The 26,235-nt window shown below is 47.5% G+C and overlaps 1 protein-coding gene across 2 annotated transcripts in view; it reads right to left on the bottom strand.

Moving 5' to 3' along the window:
- Positions 1–26,235, bottom strand: part of Smoc2 (SPARC related modular calcium binding 2) — a 132,113-nt gene that overhangs the window by 59,229 nt on the left and 46,649 nt on the right. The window contains exons 3-7 of one of the 2 annotated variants that reach the window (XM_015994879.3): positions 17,717–17,823; positions 16,559–16,658; positions 8,654–8,701; positions 5,334–5,384; positions 3,752–3,826 (exon numbers count right to left, since the gene is read on the bottom strand). In XM_015994879.3, the coding sequence (XP_015850365.1) occupies positions 3,752–3,826; positions 5,334–5,384; positions 8,654–8,701; positions 16,559–16,658; positions 17,717–17,823 (381 nt within the window). Of the gene's footprint in view, positions 1–3,751; positions 3,827–5,333; positions 5,418–8,653; positions 8,702–16,558; positions 16,659–17,716; positions 17,824–26,235 lie in introns of both variants that reach the window. The other variant, XM_015994878.3, reaches the window with a different exon arrangement.

Genomic DNA, 26,235 nt, shown 5'->3' with positions numbered 1-26,235 from the left:
AATATATAAGTGAGTACACACATAAAAGAATTTTACAAAACCTCCTATCCAAAACACTTTGTAATCAATGTATATCCTATGAGTAAAAAAAAATAAATCTTAATATAGTAAGATGATTCAAGAATGGAAAGAAGTGAGCACCTTCCATTTTATAATGACAGAAAATTTGAAAATAATACATTCTTTAGTAAAAAGCAAATTAAGAAATTACTCATTCATTTAATGTACATAATTGATTCTCCTATGAGGTGAACCAACCAAGAAAAGGTCCAGTAATCAAAATATAATGGCACTGAGTCTCTCTCTCTCTCTCTCTCTCTCTCTCTCTGTGTGTGTGTGTGTGTGTGTGTGTGTGTGAGAGAGAGAGAGAGAGAGAGAGAGAGAGAGAGAGAGAGAGAGAAATTTACCTATTTGCTTTTTGATTTTTTGCTTGCTTAACAACAAGACAATGGCACCACAAGAGCCCATAAAACACATGCTGACAAGATTCTACTAATTCAGAAAATAAATATTTTTTATGTAGCTACTATGTGTAAATTTCATTGACTAGGGGTCCTTTGTATTTTCTTTGTGAGAATGGTTACTCTGTGCATTTCCAGTTTGCCATTAACTGTAAAAGAGCATGTAAGAATTGCAATCAGGTAAGTCAATGTTTAAAATACAGAGTAATAACTCGTAAATTACTGCTGTCATAGTTGTTGTTATTTGTCAACCTGGGAAAAAACCCAGGTAGGAAAGTACTCTGCTGCCAATAGCTGTGAGATGTCCTTCTGTACGTTGTGAATGTGTGTTGCTCTCATTGGTTGATAATAAAGCAGTTTTGGCCAATGGCAAGGCAAAATAAGGTTAGGTGGTACCATTAAAACTGAGGACAGAGGGCTGGAGAGATGGCTCAGAGGTTAAGAACACTGACTGCTCTTCCAGAGGTCCTGAGTTCAATTCCCAGCACCCACATAGTGGCTCATAACCATCTATAATGAGATCTGGTGCCCTCTTCTGGTGTGCATACATGCAGGAAGAACACTGTATACATAATAAATAAATAAATCTTTAAAAAAAAAAACTGAGGACAGAGATGAAGAAAGTCAGAGTGGGGACAGATGCCACGAGCCTCCTAAAAAGCAGGATGCTGGAAGACTGTTAAGCTATGGACCACATAGCAATAAATAGATTAATAGAACTGGGTTAATTTAAATGTAAGAGCTAGTTAATAATAGGCCTGAGCCATCGGCCAAACATTTATAATTAATATAAGCCTCTGTGTGATAATTTGGGAAGTGGCTGCTGGGTATTTGGGAGTTGCTGATGGGACAGAAACTCCCCACCATTCATAGCCAGTCTCCATTCCGACCCTTTTATTAAATAAACATCTCTATGTCTGCAAAAGATGATTGTAAGTAAAGGTAGCTTTAAAAATAGAAATTAAATACAAACAAAATTCTTCTCATGGTGCTAACAATAGCCAGGCCACAAACACTGAGAGTATTCATAGCATCACTGCTAGTACTGCTTCGAATGTCCCATGACACCCTGTAGGCGCTAATTTTTTTTGACCCTCAGAAAGTAGGTAACAGTTAAACATGAACAAAACCTAGTAGTTTCATAACCCATCTCTACAAATCAATTTAATGTCTCTGTTTTGAGTTATACTCATATATAGAAATTTAAAATAAACTATGATAACCTCTGCTATTATTGGTAAACTAGACTTCCCTCAAGCGTTGTTTTTTTTTTCAATTGTCCATATGCCGAAAGCTTGCTCAGTTATTGAAGGTTAGTTAAAATTGGCCCAATGCTTTGCCAATGGTGGCTGAGAGCTGATGCCATTGTTCTAAGAGTTATCTGCCTAAGTTGAAATTCTTCCAGAGCACAATTAAATGTACCTTTAAACTACACGTTTCCAGTGGCTGTGTTTATAATCATCTGCATGTTTCTCAGATCAAAATCAGTCGTGGCCATATTGCTTTTCCCATGAGACGCTCTCAAGATCCATCAGTAAATCAATACATTGGAAACAAGCAATGATTTAATTATTTTCTCATACACTAATTATTTTGTATATGAGAGGGTTGAGTATACAGCACTCTAAACACTGAGCATACAGCACTCTAACCACTGAGATAACTTTTATTAGTATGGCAATAGAATTGAACGAAATCACTTTTGAGGTTATGAGAGAGGTATACAGGTGACTTTTTATACAGTAGGTGCTCTAGTTAGCTTTAACTGTCAACTTGACACAGCCTAGAGTCACTCAAGAGAAAAGCCTCAGCTGAGGAATTGCTTAGATCATATCAGCCTGTGGGCATATCTGTGAGGGGGGTATCTTGATTGTTAATTAAAGGAGGGCCCAGTCTACTGTGGGAGGCACCTTTCCTAGGCAAATGATCCAGAACTGTCTAGAAAGCATGCTGGACATAAACAAGCCTGTCTGCAAGCCAGCAAGCAGCATCCTCCATGGCCCTCCACACTTCTTTGGCTTCAAAATGAGTTCCTTGATCTGAGGTGGTGCTGTGGGGAACAGTGAGCAGGCCTGCCTCAAGTTCTTGCTTGAGTTCCTGCCTTGACTTCCCTCAATGATGGCCTGTGACATGGAATTGTAAGCTCAATAAACCCTTTCCTACCCTAAGATGCTTTTGGTCATAGCTACAGAAATAAAACTAAAACAACAGGGAACGTTGTCTATAGCAATCATTGCTGAGGAAAATTATATTTAAAGTTCCCTGCCATTTGCATACTTACTGGTAGTGAAACCTTTGGGTTCTACCCTTTCTCAGAGCAGCCAGAGGGGAAAGTCTCCATCAGGCACTAGGTGAGGCTCAGCCATTCAGAGCCAGGGCCAGGAGGGAACGGGCAGGGAGCATTGTGGGGTGGCGCTCACTCTTCAGGAGCCCACTGGCCATTCCATGTAAGCCTTCTATGGCACCACTCACACCCCTGGTCTCACAAGTCAGCAAGCTTTCCCAAACAGGGGTCCCCTGAGGATTTGAGATTGTACACCACCAGAGACAGCCTTCTTCCTGACAGCCGGGCCTCTTTATGTTGTCTATGGAGTCGTGTGGATCCTTCCTATTCTGACCTGTGATGCCCAAGCTTAGCACTCTTCTGTAGCATATCAGATATGCTCTTTGAAAGGATCACGCAGCCCAGACAGTGTCACTCTGTGCCAGGATGCCCTTGGGAGTGGCTGCCTCTCATCTCTGTGTTCAAGGTCAATCCCAGGAAATTCCTGTGGTCACCCTGACCTTCCTTGGCTGCCTATCCACTAACCCAGAGGGCAGATTCGGATTCTACAAAAAGCCAGAGGAAACAAGCAGGACACCCACCCACTGTGCTCCATAAACTCCCGAAACCAGGAGGTCACTAACAAGCTACATGGCTTGTCTACAAAATGTCAAAGCCATCGCTTTGAAAGGTCAGTTCTGTCACTGCTGTTCTGGAGTAGGTATAATCCATACATCTGGAGGCTTTAATCTAAAACAGCCAAGTGTTCAGACAGTTCAGAAACTGCCTCAAAGAGAGCACTCACCACCAACAACCACCACCCAGACAGATAGACAGACACACACACATACATGCACGCACGCATGCACACACGCCTGAAAGTACAGCCCACTGCACAGCTGCACAGAACTCCTTCAGAGACTACAGAGAATCTAATAAAAAAAAAAAAAACATTTAAGTAACTTGCAGAAGGTAAAAGTCCTGAATTAAATACTCTTCTACGGTAGGACACCAGGTCCCAATTTACCTGAATTTTTATTGGTCTTGTTCTGCCGACTTTTAACTTGCTCAGTCCAGAGTGTAGGATAACGAGATGCAATATCTAGGGAAACAACAAGATGATGGACAGTTCATCAGGAAGCATGGAGTCCCTCAGCTAAGGAATTCAGTAAGTGCCCTGGCCCTGCCCTCCCCACCAGTATAATGGATAAAGGTGTACTACACCTTTTAAAACACAGTTAAAAATGGCTGAATGCACATGACAATAATATAAAATCTTCAATATATTTTTTCTTAATCCAAAAGCATAACTAAAAACTGTTTGAATAAAGGCAGGTCCTAAGTGTTACAAAACACTCCAGTGTGAGCTGGGGGTGTAACTCAGTAGTGTGGTAACTTGCCTAGCACACAGGAGGCCCTAGGTTTGATCCCCAACAACCCCTGAGTCAGGGATGAAGGGAGAGAGGAAGCGAGGGAAGAAGCAGCCCAATGCACAAACACATGCCATGTGGTGGAAGTAGTTACTCATCATGTACATGAGGTTCTCGAATAGTCGAATGATTCAACACAAAATAAAATATTTAAAATACAACTTTCACATAACACCATTGAGGAAAGTATCCCCTTAAAACTGTTTACCAAATGTGATTGGCTCTGCACGGCAGGATCATTATTGTGCCTTGAGAACACAGACTGTGCACATTGCCTGCATTTGAACCCCCTTCCATGTAGGACAGGCAGCCCTGAATTTTTATGGGTGGACTGGGGTTCTATGGGCTGGAGAGTTAACATGGCAGAACCCAGAGTCCCTCCAGCACACACTAGTCACTGTTGTTATTTGAAAAGCATGCGAGATTCCGTACTCCAGTCTTTGTTTTTTATGTTGTGCTTTCCTTATACATTTTCCCCAAAGCTGCCCCCATTTGACCTGAGAACATGATCAATGTCATAGACAATCCATTAAAGGTAAACATCAGAAATCTATTCTTGTCATAAAGACCAGCTACATAAGTAGGGAAATAGCACATGTTATCACAACCTGGAAAAACCTGAATGCATCCATTTCCATTAACAAAAGGACTACCAAGGTATTCTGCTCAGCAGAATGTGGAAAATCACCAGGAAAAGCAATGGTGCCTTGTGACACTGGAAATGGCCACACACAGCCAGCCTGCCCTGGACTATTTTGCATCTATATCAAGACATCCATCTGATTTCTTGACACCCACAGTGAACTGATGTCTGCAGTCGAGCAAAGTGCCTGCTTCTCATTCTCTGCACTGCATGTGTGTGTGCTGGAGAGTTTTCTCGGGAAGGAACCGGCACATGACGGGCTATCATGGTCCTCATCTACTCTCCATCTCTAGATCTACAGAAGCGCAGTTCGATGTCACTTGACCTGTCTGCTTCCTGACCTTCCCAGGAGTTATCTTTCCGCGTACAGTTTGGGTCGAGGAGTCTTTCTAGATTCACAAGTGAGTGACATCAGGCAGAACCCTTCTATATGTGTCCAGACTATGAATAGCATCGTACCCATAGTGACTCAGTACCACTTCCCAGCCCCTGACCATCCTTCCCTAACCCCACCCAGTTCCCCATCACCAGCTCACCTTCTTCATCTCCTTGGGGCTGAGTCTCCAATGCTGGGGCTGCAGCATCATCTGAATTCAGAACGGAAAAGATTTGCAAGGAGACTACAATTATGAGAGTAAGCTAAGTAAGTGTGCATCCAGGCTGGAGCCCAGGGCTTGCAAACCACCCCCCAGACCCTCCCCACACAGCCCAGCACAGAGCAAAAGCCAGCACCGAGGGGGCCCCGGTGGCAACACTGACCCTGCTGCCTTAGGAGCTGCTACTCTCAAAGGCTACAGGAACCTGAAAGCCAAGGCCCACATGGGAGACTCTGGGTGAAGTTCTAAACCATCAGGGCAGTGGCCATTATAGGGCAGTGAGGGACAAGGGGAACACTGTGAGCAGGAGGGCCTCGCTCTAGGAAATAAACTTGGTCTGCAAAGGCCACAAGGTGGGGAAGAGGACAAAGATCCACGGGGGCCATTGTAGGAGCGGAAAATCCATTCCTGTGTGTGTTCCTATGCAAAGGCCACTTCGGGGGCCACAGTCTGGTCCAGCAAGGCTTCCCTTCCCTCTTGACCTTCCAGCCAGTTAGCGGTGGAGTCACAGGGGGGACTCTTAGGAGCAGTAAGCATGGGGGGGCCGCGGTGTGGGAAGGAGTTGGTGAGAAGGCAGGGTGAACACTGAGAGGAATGGCCCCGTTTCGTGGAGGATAATCACCATTGAACTAACCACCTCCTGTGGATTCCCTGTGAAATTCAGGGTCAGAGGACCTGATGTAACAGTGACTAGGGACCTGGTCTCTCCAACTCTCTCCCCACTGCTTTCTTTCATGTCTGCCCCAGACTTTTTGATATAGTCATTTCACAATCAGTGTATAAGACAAGGGCTGGACATGGGGGGCTCAGCTAGCTGGGACCCCACTGCATCTTCCAGCTGTCTAGAAGCCCACACACAAGGCTTTTAGGAGAGCAAAGGAGAATTAGGTTTTAAACCTTTTATCATAAATAGTCTCTTGACAAAAGTTTGTTGTCCAAACATCAAAAACGCAACATGACTTATGTGGAACATGCAAGCCTAATGTTTGCAGTGATATGGAGGAAGTTTGCTGTTGAACTATTTTATTTTCTAAGGAAATAAAATGAAATGAATTACGCATTTAAACCAAATTTAACATACTAAGGATCTTGAACGATCATAGGAGAAGCCTTTAAACAGCATGTGTAAGTCCTGGGGTGCTGGTGTGTAACTGCTGAGGAGCAGGTCCCCCTGATGAGCCATCCCCAAAGCCACAGGGTCCCCACTGGATGAAGGCAGGCCTGGCTGCGCAGAGGGAGGTGGGCACAGTTCATGTCCAGCCTGAAGGTGGAGCTGTGCCCGGGCTCTGTCCATCCAGCTGAGGCCCCTGTGTGGGATGCCCTCCACCCAACTCCCCACCTGCCCTTGGGATGCTGTGTCTGGGTACCACAGGCCCATGGGAAGCTCAACCTAAACAGGGGGATGGTCAATAAAGCAGGGGAGCCATACTTTCCCTCCACAATTCTGCCATGTCCCTCCTTTCTCTCTAAGCCTGGACTGTTGCTTCACTAACACAGTCTTACTGTGCGTGTGCGTGTGCACGTGCACGTGTGCGTGTGCGTGTGTGTGTGTCCAGAGAGCAGTGGAGCTCAGTTCCAGAGCCTGCTTGTTCCTTGAATTCATTTTGCACCCATATCCCAGTTCCTCAGGGGTATCATCCAGGGGACCGCATGAGCATCCCAATAACGAGATGCTCATGGGCGGTGGAATCATCTGCCTCTCCCTCCTCTCAGAATTCGGTTAACTCTCTACACACAAGCTGTCACCTCTTTTCCTAAAAACCAACACTAGGAGCAACTGTTATCACTTGAGCATCCATCTTTGTTCCCAATGCAAACCATGCCCTCTCATGTCCTCCTGTTCCAGCCAGAAGCTGTGCTGCTTCCACCACAGCTACCTCGTGGTTTCTCCCACCAAGTGCCACAAAAGCACCCTCCCATGAGTCCTCAGGTGTTCTCTAGACTAAATGATCTAGGACTGTGCCTGTTTCAGACTCCTCGGGGCATCTCTCAAGCCTCTGTGGATGCTCCAGTCTTCTCTGTGTCTGCCCTGGGCCTCTCTGCATCTTCCCTGGGTCTCTCTGTACTTATTCCATGCATGTATCTTAACACTATAAAGATTTTGGTCCCCGGTCAGGAAGCCCAGTTCCTAGCCAAGAGACTTTCAATTTATGCCTCAGAAACGGGGTTGAGTAAACTCAGCTCTATTTGTCTGGTCTTCATGTTGCTTCTCTTTATCAAGTTTATTATACTATAACCCATGGAAGAAAGGAGAGAAATGTTTATGGTTATATAAAAAAAATTCATTTCTTCTTGAAAATCTCTCCTGACTTCAAAGACTTAAAGCAGAACGTGTGTCCCAGGGACTGGGGGGTGGAAACGGAGGAAGGTCAAGGAACAGAGGGACAAATCTTCCCAAGTTGTCTCAGTAGGCAGGTTATAGCCCAGGGGAAGATGAACTTAACCATCAAGTGGCCCCTAAAGAAAGAAGGCAACTGCCTGCCTCTTCCTCAGAAGAGCACCTACCGTGGAGAAAGCTGTCACCTTCTCACAGACACTATCAGCGTCCTCAGTAATCTCTGTGGCTGGGAATATGTGAGAAACCAGAATACTGAACCTCTGTCCTCTCACTGAGTGCCTCTCTTGATGTTCCCTGAGTTACTGAACACACCTACAATAGAACTCAGTACACCTACAGGGACCCTGACGTACCCACAGAATTGCCTGGCACACCTACAGTTGAACGTGATACACCTAGAGTTAAACATGACACACCTGTTCAATGTAGTTCACCTACAACTCAGCCTGACACATGTACAGTGGTCCTCATAGACCCACAGTAGTATCTGGACCTGCCATATCCACAGTCTTACCTGACACACCTAAAGTTGTCCTCATACACCTGAAGTGTTCCCTGATACATCTCAGTAGAGCACAGCATCCCTACCTACAGTTGAACCTGCCACACCCACCATGTTACCTGACACATCATAGCTGTCTTCATACACTACAGTACTATATGACACACGTACAGTTGAACACAACACACCCACAGTAGTCCTGACCCCCTTTCAGGGGTCCCCATACAAGCTATAGCCAACACCCCTGAGTGTAGTGCCTGCCCCACAGGGGACTAGCAGAAGGCAGGGCTGGATCCATGCTGCTGGAAGATCTGGGTAACAGTTTCCAACATAGTTGAGCTTTAAACTTGAGGGTCATTTAAAGGCACAGTTGCATCAAATCTTCTATATCATCGTGCAAATTCATTTCAAGATCCTTACCTGCTTTTCCTGCACCTTCCCGCTGGGGTAACTTTTCATTTATTGAACCTAAGAGAGGTAAATAAAGAATGGAATTATAAAACCCTACCAAATGGTTTCATCAACTAAGGAAAGCAGCTCCATCATTCCATTTTGATAAGTCCAAAGTGCACTCTCATGTTCTAGTTAAATTACACACATCCCTGGCACCCCAGGGGGAACTGTCACCCAAAGTGGTAGTCCTGGCAGCACAGGAGAGTCCCCATTTCTGAAGCTCTGCAGCAAGTGTGGAAGACCTTTACACATGGCAATAGATGCACCTGAAAGACGTCAGGGTCTCTTTGTCAGCACACATTCCCATGATGAGTGTTGGAGCCACAAGGTACAGACGGGGTACAAAGCTAAAGAAAACCAAATCCTTGGCTTCAGTTTAATTCTGATTACAGGAAGGAAAATCGCAGACTTGTCTTTTCTAGAGGGACACAGACCACTGAAAGACATGAGGAGTTTGCAGCTCTCGGGGCAGTGAGGGCCAGGCTGAGGACTGCTCGGATGCTTGCTCCCCGTACAGACATGCTGTGGGTGCCTGTGTTTCTACTGAACTTGTCTCCCTTCTATGTGAGGGCCATGCATTCACCACACATCCTATTTGTTGCTTTGTGGAGAAAGGTGTTGATGCGGCACAGTGTGGACCGAGCTCCCACAAACCAGAGACAGTGTCTCTTTGCTTCCAATGCATTGAAACTGCGTCAGATCCCGACTTCTATATCGCCACCTACCCAAGGTCTCAGGGAAAAAAAAAGCTCTGGTCAGAACGGAGATTAACCAGGGCGGGCCCCACCACCACTCCCGGGGCAGGGGTGGGGGGCACAGGAGGACATGAGCAGGTTCTCTCTGAGCAGCCAGCGCTCTCCCCAGGACACCCAGGTTCTCTCATCAGGCCCCTCATTCAATTAGCATTTACCGCTAGCCAAAAATAGTTCTATGTTGATCTTCATCTGCATGAGAGAGCTTTGTTACAGAACCAAGTGTCCCCATCACACAGTCTGCCATCCAAACATAGTGACATAGGGAGTTTGACTTGGTGGAGTCTGAATTCTGTCCAGGATGGAGGATTCTGCAGCTTTCTGTCCCAGCCTCCCTGCAAGGTGCTGGCATGAAGGACTGGCGAGGGAACTCAGCACAGATCTGCAGCCAGGACAGTGGGAAAATGAAGGGAATCCAGGACCAACGGAGCAGTTTGGATTCCTCACAGTGCTTGCTTGCCTTTGGTGTCCACAGTGGGATGGCCCTGCTCTGTCACCCTCCAGACCAGCACCAGAAGAGCATGCTAAAAGTCCTCTACCAGTGAGCTTCTGTCTCCTGAAGGGAGCCTTCTAAGGGTCGGGGGATGGCTTTTTTATTGGATGCAGGGGGCATTTCTGGTGAAGGAAATCAATGTAAGGGGAGTGCCTATGAATTAGGGAAGGGTACTGGACTCTTGATCTTGCAGCCCATATACTTGGTTAAACTATAGATCCAGCCTACCTGGCAAGAACAGAGGACTGCCCACAGCCTCACCAAAGGCGGTGCCCTGAAGACACACTAGCGTGTGGTATGGACACCAGGGAAGCGGCAGGTGTGAGCAGCTTGGCTAAAAAAGCCAGTGTCTCCTTCAGAACACAGTTAACACAGCATGAGTTGTCCTTTCCAGAAATCACAGACTCCACAGATCATATGGGAGGGCAGGGAGGTTGAGGGGGAAACACAGGGCCCAGCCCTCCCTGTTAGGATGAGCATTTCCCTTTGTCACTTAGCAGGGACTGGTGTCTTCTGCTTGCTCCTTCTCTAACAAGATGGTACAAGCACAGCACAGAAGATCAAGCCAGAACCAAAGGATGAAGCACAGCAGGAGAGGGGAGGCTGTGGGCCTCAGTGCCTCCCAGCTCTGCGGCCTGGGCAGACGTCTGGATTCACCTCTCTAAACCCATTTTCTCTCCTACAAAATAGGCAAGAATGTATGGAGGCTGTCAGCCCAGGGTGGGGGGTGGGAGGATCTCAAATTTGAGGCTGGCCTAGGAGGTACAGCAAGACTGCCCCAACATCAGCTGCAACCACAGAGCATCAGCTGGGCAGTGTGGTGAACCCAGGACCCTCACAAGGAAGGAAGCTAGCAGCAATGCTGTCCACCCCCTCAAAATGAGCCATGGCTTTGCTCTGTGTGCTCCACATGTAGACAGTGAAGGAGCAGGCTTGCTCATTAGCACAGAGATCTCATGGCCACCACTGTGGCCTCAGCTATGAGCTTTCTATAAACATGTTTGCTCATTTGTAGAATCATTTGACACACCATCATGTGCTGCTGGATAAACAGTATGGGAACCCAGCACCAGGAAGCCCAGTCTAATGCAGGAAGAAGTGTTCAGTAGAGACACAGGCAACCACAGCAGGTCTTTGTGGGAAGCAAGTACCTGAGCAGTCCTCATCCTATGTCTCTCGCCATTCAAGACTGGTTCCTACTGTTATACCCAAAACACAGATAAGGAAACTGAGACCCGTGGCCAGCAGGGGGTCAGAGGGGAAGGGGATGGAGAGTAGTCACCAACTGGAGCATCAGGCTAGCAAGAGTGAAGATGCTGTGAGGAGTGTGTCCACAGTCCTTCTTTGGGCCCCGGAAGTTCATTCTACAGTCTCCCAGTCAAGCCACCTACCCACAAGGCCGTTACCTGAAGTGGAGCCCCCACAGATTCCTAGGCCTAAAGTTCAAGTACTGTTCCCTAAAGTATCTGAGGGAGCCTCATGCACCTCCTTACCCATGGGGCTGCTGAGGGAGCAAGGCACCACTCACTGGCCATTTACTCTCTTCTGTGACTGGGACCTGACCTGCCCCTTCCCAGCTGTGGGGGCTCCAGACTCTTCTCAGGCAGCCTGAGCCAGATCCACATCTGGAAGTTTGCATCACCTTCATCAAGGCAAAGAAGAGGCAATGCCTTCTTGCAGCTGATGCAAAGCTGACCCTTCCTGCTCTCCTACAGTGCCTTGGGAACGCAGCCGGCACAGAGGGAAATCGCCTAGGTGTCTCGAATCTACTGCGCGGTCTTTGGAGGATTTAACAGAGAGCAGCAGCACCTGGGTGGGTACACCATGGCCTTCTGCACACAGTCATGGGTTCTGGGGCTGACCCGGGAATACAGACCGTCCTCTGCGCTCCCGTCTCATGCTTCAGGAGTGGGGCCCGAGTGGGAAATGAAGAGATGACGCTTGTTTTAAGGTCTGTAGTCTGTCTCCAGGAGTCCCCAGGTGTCGTTCTTCACATGAGCGACATAATCTGGGACCACTTACTTATAAAAAGGCCTCTTAATTTTTTTCAGAAAGTTTATTAGAATACATGGGAGAAAGCCCTGTGTGGACTATGTCTGGCAAAGGGAAGTTCACCGGGGTTCTGTTAAATCAATTTTACAAAGGCTGGGCTAGCTGAGGCCAGGGACTACCTAACTTCTTTATCAACTTGCTGAAAGATCATCTGGTCCAACCTAAAGCCCTTTGTGGTTTATCCCTGGGTCTTCCACACCTGAAGTAAAATTCTCTGGACCAAGAATAGCAGTAGAGATGAACGTGAGAAGATTCCAGAAGAGATCACGAACCTGCACAGTCCTGTCAGAATGGCCACGAAACTGCAAGTCACAAGTTTGAACGTTCAAAACCTTGTTAGTAAATGGTCTGGGGCAGGCAGTGTCTCTCTGCTGCCCTGGCACCTTTGTTGCGTTTCTGTCTTGTTGGACAAGATCTCTGGCCCTTTACTGAAGCATCTGCCTGCCAGCAGCTCCAGGGCCCAGTCCTTGGTGTGGGGACAGTGGTACAATGTCACCCCATACAAGCCATGCTCTTTCTGTCCCTCTTGTGAGAATTGAAATCTGAAGCCTGCTTCAAAGGCCGAGATCTGACTAAGGTCCAAGTGAAGACTCTCAGGGCATAGTGATGCTAAAAGTCTTTTCATGGGGAGGTGGCTGGGAGGTTAAACACATCACTGCTGCTGTGGAAGACCTGAGTTCTGTTCTAAGCACTCACAACAGGCAGCTCACAACTACCTATAATTCCAGTTCCAAGGGAACTGATGCCCTCTGTCCTCTGTTGCCATCTGCAAACACCTGCGCATAAACACAAGGCACACACATATATACACACAAATAAAATAGTAACCAATCTTTTTAAGTCTTTGCATGAAGGGTCAGCCTGCGATGTCTTAAAACTGGGTAGGAATGAGCTCTCTGTCAGTGCTTAGGGCAGAGAGATGAGGTTAAAACCTGAAGCTCTTTCCAAATTACAGATTTAGCCAGCTACAGACATCGGAGGAAAACTTCTTTGTTTTTAACATCTGAATCTATGCCAAGCCATGTCAGTCTTTTAAAAGGAAGAGAGAGGGTGCAGGAGGAGGGAGAAGAAAGAGGAGGAGGGAGGGATAGAATGAAAATAAAAGCCCTGAAGAATAAATATGACCAGCTGGATGAACAACAGTCATCTGGAGGCCCAGCTCCCTTCGGCACAGGACACCAGGATAGGAGAATGGATGCTTTGCCATTTTCCTTGGACATTTCTGGTGCCAGAGAGGATCTGCAAGCATTATCTGCAAACCAGGGGCTCTAAGTCTGCAGGGTTCCATGAAGGACCTCAGTCTCCAGGCACCTGCTCTCAGGAGGGGAGACAGGAAGTCACCTGGGACCAGCTTGGTACCTCTAAAAGCATCTTTTGTTTTCAACCCCCTCCACCTCACTACTCTTCCTTGAAGTAATCCCCCCACCACCCCCAAAAGTCTTTCTCCAGGTCTCCCTCCCTCTTTCTATACCGGCCTGTGGGCAGACATAATCCAAAAGGCATCAGGGTCAATAGCACTCAGGAATGAGGCCCTCTCCCATACCTGCCAACCTGTCCTTATTTATGAGAACCGCCCCTCTGTGGTGCTTTTCTGGATTTTACTGGACAGAGCAAGTGGTGTCCTGTATGTGCCGGAATGCTTGTTCACTGCCGGCCCAGCCTCCAGGCTATGCCAGTGTCTGCCAGGCTCCACTCACTGCTGGCTCCCTGTGGCCAGTGCTTGGCAATGACTGCAATAACAGTGAACAGTGAGCGAGCCTCTTGAAAAACAAGTCTAGACAGGAGCACAAGAGCCGGCCAAGCACTGTCCTGTGGTGAGACGGAGGTGCTGGGTCAGGAATGCCCACTGAGGAAGGAGACAGAACTGGGAGGAACAGGTTAAAGGGGCCTGACCTCTCCAGGCTTCCCCTTCTGCCTGAGCTCTCTGCCCCTCACACCGAGATCTCCACCCAGGAATCGGCACAGGGAGGCCACTGGTTTATGGGCGAGCTATGTGTGTTAGCACAAGCAGTGGCCATCGGGGAGGTCGGCCTGAAGGAAGCCAGTGAAGGAGACTGACTTTTTCAGAATCATAAAAAAAGGAATGAGGCCATTTCTATCCTGATCCCTCAAGACAACTGTGGATCAGCATTGAGAATGTAAACATAAAACGATCAAGGCGAATGGGATGTTAACTGTGATTGTCAACTTGACTGGATCTGGCAGCAACTAAGACGTAAGCCTCTCAGGGATACCTGTGAGGGATCTTTCTTTCTTTCTTTCTTTCTTTCTTTCTTTCTTTCTTTCTTTCTTTCTTTCTTTCTTTCTTTCTTCTCTCTCTCTCTCTCTCTCTCTCTCTCTCTCTCTCTCTCTCTCTCTCTTTCTTTTTTTTTTGATCAGGGTTTTTGAAGTGGGAAGATACACCCTAAATGTAGATATTGCCTTCCTATGGCAGTCAGATAGAAGGAGACCTTTTTGCCTCATTGCCTTTCAGTTACTGTGGCCACGGTTGCTACATTCCTTTGTCAATGCCAGAGCCCAGCCTCTAACAGGTACTGAAGACCAGCGATAACCCAGGAATTCTCCAGGCCCTTGGCACCAGGTTGGAACCGTGGAGGAATCCAGCCTCACGGTCTGATCAGCTACTGAGTCCTGAAGACAGCCACTACTACAAGACTACCTGGGTCATATAATGCAAGCCAATCTGATAAGCCTGCTTTGCTGTGTGTCCATCCTGTCAGCTCTGTCCCCTGTGGTCACTACAGGAGGTTTGGTCTGCTTGGAGTTGTACATTCCCTGCCCTGTGCTCTGCTTTCTGTGACTCCTCTGACTCACACAGATGTCAGCACCGCGGCACCAGTGAGAGAGACAGGGGTGTATCTGTCTGCACGGCTGTTTATCCTACCGGGAGTCTAGCACTCGGCAGTGTTTCATCCTGCAGACACCAACAGACTGGTCCCAGGGGTTGGTTTTTGCAGCCAGGGCTGCTATAGGCCTCCCACATGTCTGCAGCACACAGCTGTTTCTCCAGGGTCCATCCCAGAAGGAAAGAGCTGGACCCCTAGTGACCAGCACACACACTGCTGTGGAGGGTCCGTGGTTCTGTCCTTATCAGCTCGCCACAGAGTCCCCCCGCTGTGTTTCTGTCTCCAGGCCTGTGTTCCGAGAGTCCCCCTGAGATTCGAAGACACAAGGACACCTTCCTCTAGGAAATGCCACTGCTTTGACACTTTGGAACTATCTAAGCACCATACACTAGTTTTTTAAGCAAAGGGCCAGACTATTCTCTCATGTGCAATGTCAATGTAAACAATGGCAATGGAGCATCTGTGTGCAGTCACACACCATGGAAAAGCTGGTACAGTCCATTCCAGAGGCAAAGGCTGTTCCATCTGCATGCAGCACCCCAGCAATCTTACACACCACTCTGAGGGAGCTCTTTCACAGAGAACTCAGCTTTCCTGACAACATGGCTAGGATCATGAAGGTCACCATGCACTCTGCCTTCTCCCAGGAGGCCAGGCTCCATGCAAAGCACTGCCACTCAGGTGCAAAGGAAGCTACACGTGGTGGGACTCACACCAAGGCCCACAGGACACTTTCTGTTTCTCCTTCCTGTCTTTCCTCCACAAGTGTGTACAGGAACTATTCAATGTAAACATTAGCTTGTGAAAAAAAAATTATCACTGTATAGGCTTCAATGGCAAAACAGCCTTGAAATAAAACAAACGTATTTCCACATGACACACATCACGTGGGTTTCAGAGATGAATGGTCATCTAAATACAGGATTTGTCACATGAGACTGAGGCCACAGAAATGATCTCTGACCTGTGCCCAGTTCCTCTGCCTGGGTCACAATAACAAACAGAATCTCGACAGGCCGTGCCTGTCCTTAAATAGAAAACGAATCTGACCGTTAACTCCAAACACTAACATTTCAACCCTTAAAGGACAGACTTGTTTTATGTTGCTAGCCACTGACAGGTTTGCCTGTTTCCATATTACAGCCCAGAAACTCTGATGACAAGATCATTCAGCTTCATCAGACAGTCTCCCAGCAAGTTAGACCCCGGCTGGAGATCGCTTCACATAAAAATGATCTGAATCATTTATAACCTTTTTTGGTAAAATATTAATGGAAAAGGGACCATTTTATAGACTGAGGCTGCCAGCCATGTTACTTTCAGTACATCAAGCTCCCGTCTGAGTAATAAAATATCACACATAAACGTCTGGAAACTGAACTGTGAGGAATGATCCACTTTCTCTCTGAAAAACCCACATATATAAGAGCAGGACCTGTTTGCTTTTTTTGGCCAGAGGAAACAATGGGTCATTCAAGCTGGTGACTCGAGCCTCTGTGGTTATATTTTCAAATGACTCAAGGCCAGTGTGTCCCCAGGGTGAGCTGTCCCCTGCCACAGCATGCAGACGAAAGTGCTTTCTTTTCTCCTTCAGGTCGACATGGAGTGATGTGTCCAGCCAGCTCACCCCGACTCTCTAAATGTTCTTTTGATTTGTGAGTCAATGCGAGTGACACGACCAAGAGAAATGGAAAGCAATTTCTACGGAGCCAAGGTTAGTCAGACCTACCGGGGCACCTGGGTGTCTTGTGGGCCACAGCGGTGCCACTGATGGGTCTTCCGTTTGGTGTAACGCACCAACAGTAACCCGTGTAGCTGTGACACTGGACCTGCAGGGAAAAAAAAAAGACAGGAAGGTGAGCTAACCACAGACAGCTCTCCTGCAGAGTCACCTCAGAGGCCTTAGGGTGGCTGAGACACTCAGGTGACGCATTTGGCGACTCGGTGGAAGCTGTGTGCTGAGCTTCACCACAAGTGTGTGGAGGGAAGAAAGGAACCAGTGTGCTTTACTGCATGGCAGTGAGGGCTGGGCCCTGCTGCAAAGACCTCAAGCCCTCTCCTCACACATGGAGAGGCCGGGAGGTTTCCCAGCATCTCTCAGTGAGCCCCTGACTGACAGGTGCCCATCAGTGAAGATGCGTTTCTGCAGTCCCTTCTGGGTCCCCCAGGGCCCACTGTCTGACCTCCAGGTGACCACAGCATAAGCAACATCCATCAGTGCCAGCTCTTCCTCATGCCATCCCTTCCCCTCTCATCTCCAGATGTCACATGACTAGGCTGAGACAGGTGGACTCACTTCTCACGAGATCACAAGAGTTGACGACAGAATGCTTTCACTGACCCCAGAACCTACAACACTGGTGGCGTACTGCAGGTCTCTCTCTCTCTCTCTCTCTCTCTCTCTCTCTCTCTCTCTCTCTCTCACAGCACTGACTCTCCATCAGAACCAAGCTATTTTTGACACTGAGTTTGGCCAATGACACGACCGACCATGGGCAAGCCATGACTCGCTGTGGCAGCATCCAACGGTGGACTCCGTGGGATGCCTGAGTCATGGGGCTCATGAATGAGCTAAGCTACAGCCAAAGACAGAGCTCACCCAGTTGACCAGGGCAGGTGAGCCTCACTGAGAGAACTGCCCGTGCCATATTCATGCAGCACAGAGATGCACACGTCACAGCTGTGGTGCAGACACCCGCCCCAGCCGGGGTCTGGAACCTTCTCTCACATACCTAGTTATACTGTGAGGCTCCTGAGCCAGACACCTCAGAAACAAGGTGACTGTTTCCCACTCAATGGCTCTGGCTCCTTCCCCTTCACCCTCCCCTCTCCCTGGTACCTCAGCCACACTGGCCCAGGCTCAGACTCTCCCAGCAGCAGGAGTCACCTGACTATAGGTGCCGTCATCGTTGCATTCTGGGATGAACACTTGCTGGAACTCCTTCCGGGCCTGCTCCTGGGTGTACTTCCTCTCAGCCACACACCTGGACACATCTGTGGGAAGACAGAGCAGGAGGGGAAGACAACAGATGACACTCTAAGAGGCAAGCACAAGCTATTGACGATGCTGCCGGCCGGGCTGGCAGGGACCACCTAGCACAGTGGTTGCCTCCCCCTTGGTCCCACAGGAGCTGGGAAGAACATGTTCATTCCCCCCACGCCGTGTGGAAGGGAAATGGAGGCTGGGAACACTCCCAGAAATGTGTCTATGGGAAGCAGGTAGGTCTGGCTTCCTGAAAACAGGATACAGGTTCTACCAGGCACCTGAGATGCATCCAGATGTAGATGGGAGCCCAGAAGTCACAGTTCAACTCAAATCACAGGTAACCAACTTAGAGGCAGGTGCTGGGACCCTCACAGCTTGGGACCTCACATCCCACTGTAGCCCAACACCTTCAAAAGGAGTCAAGACTCACCTCGAGGATCTTAAAATATGTGCCAAACTGTTAGGGAAACATGATGATAAAAAGCTAAACATCCCAAAGCTCATGCAAAAACATGAGGATGTCACAGTGATTTATTTAGTGATAGGAAGCATGAGGACTCCAAGTCCCAATGACTGGTAAAAACAGAAAAGTTCAAAAACATCTAAGAAGGCTTCACAAGGAGTTCAGTGGTAAAATGCCGCCTCGGTACGTCAGGCCCTGGGCTCAATCTTCCACGTGAATACAGAAAGTACATTTAGGGCCAGCAAGATGGTTCCCTGGGCAAAGGCACATGCCAACAAACTTGTTGACCCACGTTCAATTCTCAGGACCCACATAGTGGAAGGAAAAAAACCAACTCTTTCAAGTTGTCCTCTGACCTCTACTTGTGTACTGTGGCATGTGCACACACACAAACACACACATACACACACACACATGCACACACACAAATGGATGGATGGATGGATGGATGGATGGATGGATGGATGGATGGATGGGTGGGTGATGGAAAGACAGATGTACATGAAAATAAATATAAATAAGGTGATGTAATTTAAAAACTTTAAAGTACATTTGATTTCCCTCTGGGGGAAAAATGTATCTGTACATGTGAACAGAAGAGTTAAGTCCTCACAGAGGGAGAGAAAATGTTTGTTTCTTTGTTTCTTTGTTTGTTTGTTTGTTTTTTCTCTTCTGTTGACCAGAACAGGACCTGGCAGGCGCCTGAGAACCACAGGTGAATTCCTGGCTCGTTTCAGATGCCGGCAAGGAGGGTTCAGGGGTGGGTGTACCACTAACTGTGACCTGTCTCATGATGCTGCAGAGAGGGTGACAAGTCCGCCAAAACATTGTCAGGTCTGCCACCATGGGCTCCATGCTCTGTGCGGAGCCCAGCAAGTCCCAGCCTCCTTCAGTCACATCATATCACCACGCTGAATTCAATCCTGGAGAAGGATCAGTTGCCAACGCTCCTGTCTTGTGGTTGAAATGACCAGTGTCCAGATCAAGAGCATTGCAGCCTCTCACCTCCAAGAGACAACTGATCCTAAAGTGTCCATTCCTCTTCTCTCCACAGTTATTCCCAGGAGCTACAGCCTACACTGTCATTGTGGGTACTGACCAAATGCATCAGCTTTAGCCCAGCAGCTCCAGGGATGTGGGGGACTCTGTAGGAACTTCTCGGACAAAGCTTGCCGAGGGTCGTCCAGACTTTCTCAGGGCCTTCCCTGTGTCATTGGCACATCAGACACAGTGTGGTTGTCACAGACCTGCACATCTGAGAGGCATCCTCCACCTGCTCTAGCCTCCAGCCATCTTGGCCTCTGGCCTGACATCTGGTGCTTCTAGAATATAGTTTAATTATTAAATTGTGTGTGTATGTATGAGAGAGAGAGAGAGAGAGAGAGAGAGAGAGAGAGAGAGAGAGAGAGAGAGAGAGAACGTGGATGTGTGTGTGTGTGTGAGAGAGAGTATGTACGTGTGTGTGATAGAGTATGCATGTGTGAGAGAGACAGAGAGAGGAGAGACAGAGAATGTGTATGTGTGTGAGAAAGAGAAAGAGAATGTGTGTGAGAGGGAGGAGAGAGACAATGTGTGTATGTGAGAGAGTGTGGGGGGGAGAGAATGTGTCTATGTGAGAGAGAGAGTGTGCATGTGTGTGATAGAGTATGTATGTGTGTGTGAGAGAGAATGTGTGTATGTGAGAGAAAGTGTGTGTGTGTGAGTGTGTGAGTGTGTGTGTGTGTGTGTGTGTGTGTGTGTGTAATAGAGTATGTATGTGTATATGAGAGAGAGTATGTGTGAGAGAGACAGAGACAGAGGCAGATGAGACAGGTTGTGGGGGGGGCACCTGCATGTGCATGTGAAGGTCAGAGGTCTACATTCAGTGTCTTCTTCTGTCACTCTATTTTGAAGCAGGATGTCTCACTGAACCTGGAGCCCATCCATTTGGCTAGGCTGGCTGGCCAGCAAACTCTGCCTCTCCAAAATGGGAATTTTAAGCATTTGCTGCTATTTCCAGCTTTTTATGTGGGTGCTGGAAATTGAACTCAGGTCTTCATGACTCTGAGTTATCCCTTTACTGAATGAGCCATGTCTTTGGGCCAGCACTTGGTTTTAATGAAGTCTGTATTCACAGAGCAGAAACCATGGATTTGCTGGCTTATCCTTATTACTATTCTTTTAGAATAACTTGTGGCCTCTCTACCTAAAAGGAAAAATGATAAGAACTTTAGCTTGCAGGGCCTCAGCTAGGGAAAAGAGGGAACCATAAGATATGCCTAATACTTGAGCCATCATGAAACATTCCAGAAGAGCATAATTAAAACAAAACAAACAAACAAACAAAAAACTTGTGGGCTTCATCCTTGGCTTGAACATCTCTAAAGACTTCACATCACCCCTGGTCAAGCCATATCCCCTCACTTGAAATTCTGCATGATGGGATGCTCATTTCAAGTTCATGGCTGGCATGTCCCGGGCTAGCTTGTCATAAAAGACAATGACGACAGCAGCATAAAGATCAACGTGTCAGATACTGACCAATCCTGTCGGCCAAGGCCAGCTGCCTGCCATGCCTCACTCCAGACATCTGCCGTCAAGTCTGTTCAAGGTCTCCACCAGGGAGATCTATCCTCCTGGGGCAGGATCTGCAGGGGATTTGCAGTCTGAAATAGCAACATCTCCTTGTATTCTTCCCCTGACTCTAAACTAAAATGCTCCTGATGTGCACGGCCACACAGAAATCAAAATCTCACACACCTTAAACATTATGTTTTTCCAAACCTAAATTTTCAGTCAGTTTTGAAGAACAGAATAGAAATACTCTTTTAGCAGAGTTTCATTTACTGGTGTTAAATTTGCCTTACTGTTCTTATTCTTTATTCTTATATAGATACTATAGAAAACAAACAACTCTCCTGTTCAGGGGGCCTTGTTGAGGTTGTTTACTCTGGGCCTTTTGCTTCTTGTCTGAATATTAAATCCTCAAAACCCAAGCAAAATAAATATTACTGTGGTACCACTGTACCCAAGCAAAATAAATATTACTGTGGTACCATTGCACGGTACATAAAAACTCCCCCTTCAGCCATTTTCCAGTTCAGGTCAGTGGCATTTACTGCATTCCTGACAGTGGGTGACCACAGCACTCTGCCGCCTCCATCCTCTGTGGCTCCAGGACATTGCTGTCACCCTGGAAAGAACCCCGTGTCCAGCCCAGACGCCCTCCACCCCACCCCTTTCTACATCTATAGATCTGCCTACTCTGAACGTTTTGTATGGAGAACCCTATGCCGATACTTCCTCACAGCACACCCCAGCTGCATCGTGGGCCGGGCGCCAGTGTTTCCTGGTTTGTTCACCCAGCCATCCGCTGACAGACACTGGCTGATCCCATCCTTCGGCACCATGCACGTGCTGCCCTGAGTATTTGCAGGTCAGCTCTGAGCACCTGCTTTCATGTCCTCTGGGTTCAGACATGGGGTAGAACTGCTGCAACAGAGTTGACTTTGTCACTAATGGTAGAGCTGCTGAGACTTCCACACGGGCTGAACCACCGGTGTCGCGTCCCATGGACAGGACAGGGGTTATAATGCTCCACCTGTGTATCTGCCAATATTTATCTCTTCTCTCCTTTTAAACTGCCCTAGCCATCTTAGTAAACACTTGGTGCTTTTAAAACTATGGTTAATTTCTATGTCACAGGGAAACTTAATTTAACTAGAAATCCCAATTTGAATGTTCTCACTAGAGCTGGAGAGGTGGCTCAACAGTTAAGAGCACTGGCTGCTCTTCCAGGGGACCCAATCAGTTCTCAGAACCCATACTGGGTAGCTCACAACCATGTGTAACTCCAGCTCCAGGGGATCCAAAGCCCTCTTCTAGTTTCTACTGGTAGACACACACACACACACACACACACACACACACACACACACACACACACACACAAAGAGAGAGAGAGAGAGAGAGAGAGAGAGAGAGAGAGCATATACTTACACAGACACATACACATAAGAAAATTCCAATTAAATATATTTATTAATAATTTAATCACCTAACTGTATGTAATTTACTTTTTACTAGAACAGAGAAAATATCTTTGATGCAAATTTAATTGGACATTTTGGAGACCTTTTGGTCTGACCTGAAAGAGCCAGGGCTTCACAAATAGGGCAGCAAGGCACCTCTAACAATATCCAGACAGAAGTTTCTGATAAATTGTTAATTAATACTGATCTATTTTGGAAACAACTTTTTTTTCCAATATCAATTGAAGAGTGAAATAGATCCCAGTGGGGTCACATGATTGAGTATATTTATATTAGCCCAAAAACTGTGGTGCTTGCTATGAAGAAGCAATGGACAGTGGTTTTCTGTGTCTATTTCTGCTATTTTTTTTTTTTAAAAAAAAAAGGAAGCAAATAATTTCCCTTCTTGCCCAAATCACTCAAAAGAGAATCAAGCAGCCATTGGAAGTGATGACTCCTACCAAGGAATCTTAGTGAGAAAGAGTCTCAGATGAGCAATCAGAAGGCACTTTCAGAAAGCTTGTGTGAAGAAGCAGCTCATGGCCTCTGGGCACAGTGCACAGTGGGTGCCTCCTTCAGGGACCCCTGTTCAATGGGAGCAGGTGAAGACAAACATTCCCAGGGCTCTGCTCACTCCCACCATGCTGAGATGTTTGCATGCCAAACTACAGATAGCTTGTCTATCTGTCTTCACTTGCTTTCTATTGCTGTGATAAAGTAAGAGTAACTTGGAAAGCAAAGGGTTTATTTCGATTATATTTCCATGTTACAGACCAACATTGGAGGAAGCCAGGGCAGGAACTCAAGCAGGACCCTGGAGGAAGACACTCAAGCAGAGGCCATGAGGAGTACTGCTGACTGGCTTGCTCCACATGGCTTGCTCAGCCTGCTTTCTTATAGAACTACCTGCCCAGGGGTGGCCCCACCCACCATGGGCTGGGCCTTCCCATAGCAATAATTAATCAAGAAAATGTCCTCACAGGCTTGCCTACAGGCAATCTGGTGGAGACATTTTCTCAACTAAGGTTCCTCTTCCCAGATAACTCTAGCTTATGTCAAATTGATAAACAAACAAACAAACAACTAAAACAAACCAGGACAGCCTCTAACATGTGTATTATGAGGAGCCAGCTCCTCTTGGAGGTAGGTGAATGTCTTGGTGCCTTCTAGCATGGGACAGGGCAAGCAGACCAGACTTGGAACTGGTGTGGCAGACAAGGTCGCAGGTCTGAGTCTATGGGCCGCTCAGTTGTCATGGTTACTGCGAGGCCATGTGAACTCTCTAGGGTCAGGAGCAGTTTTTTCACTGCTCTTCCCTGTGGCTCCTTGTAGTGGCCACAGAAATGACAGACGAGGAGAGCCTGCCTTTGATGTTCACTGCCTCAAATAAAGGCAGACACTGTGTTCTGAAGCTGTAATGCTTCACCCACTTGTAATTTAAGGCCAGACTGAAAAAAAGAAAAGAAAGACAACACTGCACTGACCTTTGGCTTGAAAACACACTTCCCATCCATACAATGGGATGCAGGGTAGGAACCAGAGGCAGATCACTGTCATCTCTAGAAGCAGTCAACTAAAACAGCGTGTCCTGCACTGATGATAGAAGAAAGGCTAGTCCTTTTAACTTCATACGGTAACAGGAAAAAATGTGATTATAGAACTAGAGGAACAGAGACAAAAATTTCATCCTAGATTCGTAAAGTATACAGACAGGAAGCACCACACACAATCTGCATTGTGAAGGGGCATGAAGGTAAGCAGGGAGTATCTCCACCATGTGCTAAGGAGAGATGGTTTCTACAGCATGTGAACAGGGGTGTCTGGCCATCACTCCCAACACATTAAAATGGACGGTGCAGCCCCAGGTTCCTCCGAGTGAGGGTTGCCTGCCAACCCTCCAGAGGGAGAGCCTGGCTGAGACTGCAGACCGGGGCTTCTCTTTCCCCGCGGAAGCTGCACCCTGAGGTCGCAGCGGAGCTTGAGCAAACAGGGAAGGCTGTTTCCAACTTAGCATTCCAAAGCGTTTGCTTGTGTTCCTGACCATGGCTTGCCTGGGGAAGGGCTGAAGCTCCTGTGGTGACTTCTCAAGTCTGTGAAGACACAGCAGCAATGGAGGCTAAGCATGGTGCAGGTGGGGCTGTAGGAAGAGACCAACCGGCAGGGCTGGGGAATCCTAGGACGGAGCTGCTGTCGCAGAGGACTGTATACATCCTCGAGAACAAAGAAGTGCAGGGAGGTGCCGGACAGAGCAGAGCCACAGCCTCTCACCACACTCAGAAGCAAAGCTAAGCACACCTGTTCTTCTCATGCTGCACACACTGCACCCACACTTATGCCTGCATGATCACATGTGTACTTGCGCATGCTCACACTTGCACCTGTGTGCAGTCACACACTCACACCTGTACACGTGCACACACATGTGCCCTCACCCCCGCACAGAGCTCTCATGGGCAGCTATTTTCCTCGGTGGAATGCAGGTAGGTCCACCCACCACTGCAGCAGTCGGCAGGACCATCCAAGCTATTCCCAGGGGTCAACACAGTCCCATATGAGGCTGCGTGTTTCCCAGCCTGCCTCAATGTTTCCTTTACCATTCGCATGGCGGGAGTCTTCAAAGGTGGAACCATGAGTGTGTACAGAAAAGGGGGTAAATGTTGAAGCTTGTGACCAGGTTTCTAGTTTGCTAGTTGCCCATCAGTTGAAGTGTGTAAGAAGTATTTTAGAGAGCGGAAACCTTCAGATGGGGAGAACTCCTGGGGTTCGTGTGCTCTTACTGCTTGTCTCGGAGGGAGACAGATGTGTTCTCCACTCCACTGAGGAAGGATCCTGACTCCTGGACCTCTCCAGCTCCGGGTCCTCTGTCTTGAGTGGCTTACCACAGCTGGAGAGCTGAGCTTGGGTGGAGATTAATCGATGTTAGATTAATCTGTTAGGTAAGGCTGCTGAGGGCCCTGTGACCTGTCCTGTCAGTGAGAACTCTGAAACCTCAGATCAAGGACAACCTTTTATTCCTGTCATAGGGTCTGCCTGCGATCACCCTGTGAGCTCGGGCATCTTCCCAGGAGCCGGTGTTTATATCTCTCCTACGTCAAGAATCCCAGCACTGACGGGTAGACTGGGCTGACAACCAAGCATCTGCGTCTCCCTCTCACCCCACGAGTCCACTTCAAGCTCTTGGTCTAGAAACCTTCAAGGGAGCTGTTTTTCAGAAATCTATTATAGCTTTGTTCCCAGAAATCTCAAAATAATTCCAAGGCTTCCTAGCATGTGACCTTTTCCTTTATTTTCTTCTTTTCTTTCCTTTTTTTTTTTTTAATTCAGTTCCAGAGATTTTGTTGAAAAGAAAAGCAGCCATATTGGTCTCAGATCAAAAGAAAAATATTAATGTGTTTGCTGAGCTCTGAAAACACAAACTCCACAAATTTCTATGAAAACACGAGAAAAATCCATCAGTCTAAACCACTGTGATTCCAGTCAGGGTCAATGTCAAATCATGACATGAGACAAGTACAACATTTTAATTCCATTTAATTAAACGTGGAATAAAATATTTTAGTTGTTTCCAAACTAGCACATGCAAGCAAGACAGTCCCACAAATCTGTCACCCACAAAATATGTAAAAATGACCTCAAAATACAGATGCCAGCTGCAGTGGGACTCTCTACTGCATGGCCAGCTTCCACACCAGCAGAACATAGGGGGACACTGGGTGAACATTGTACTTCGTGAAGGGCAATAAAGAAAAACTTGATCTCCTGTCTCCATCTAGCTCAGGGGAGCGGGGCTCACGTGGGTCTTGTGAAGTCCACTGCATTTGTTGTCTTTGAAAAAGGAGAGAAATTGTCAGTCCTGGTACAATTCATCTTGTGGCAGCCAGTGCTGTGCCTGGGTCTCATGGTGTGGGGTCCGTTCTCATAAGCCATCATCTCTCCTATGGTTGACA

The sequence above is a fragment of the Peromyscus maniculatus genome, chromosome 16, assembly GCF_049852395.1.
Source record: "Peromyscus maniculatus bairdii isolate BWxNUB_F1_BW_parent chromosome 16, HU_Pman_BW_mat_3.1, whole genome shotgun sequence".
NCBI lineage: Eukaryota > Metazoa > Chordata > Mammalia > Rodentia > Cricetidae > Peromyscus > Peromyscus maniculatus.
Note: the sequence above shows the minus strand (reverse complement) of the source record. Positions and strands in the feature narration are given on the sequence as shown.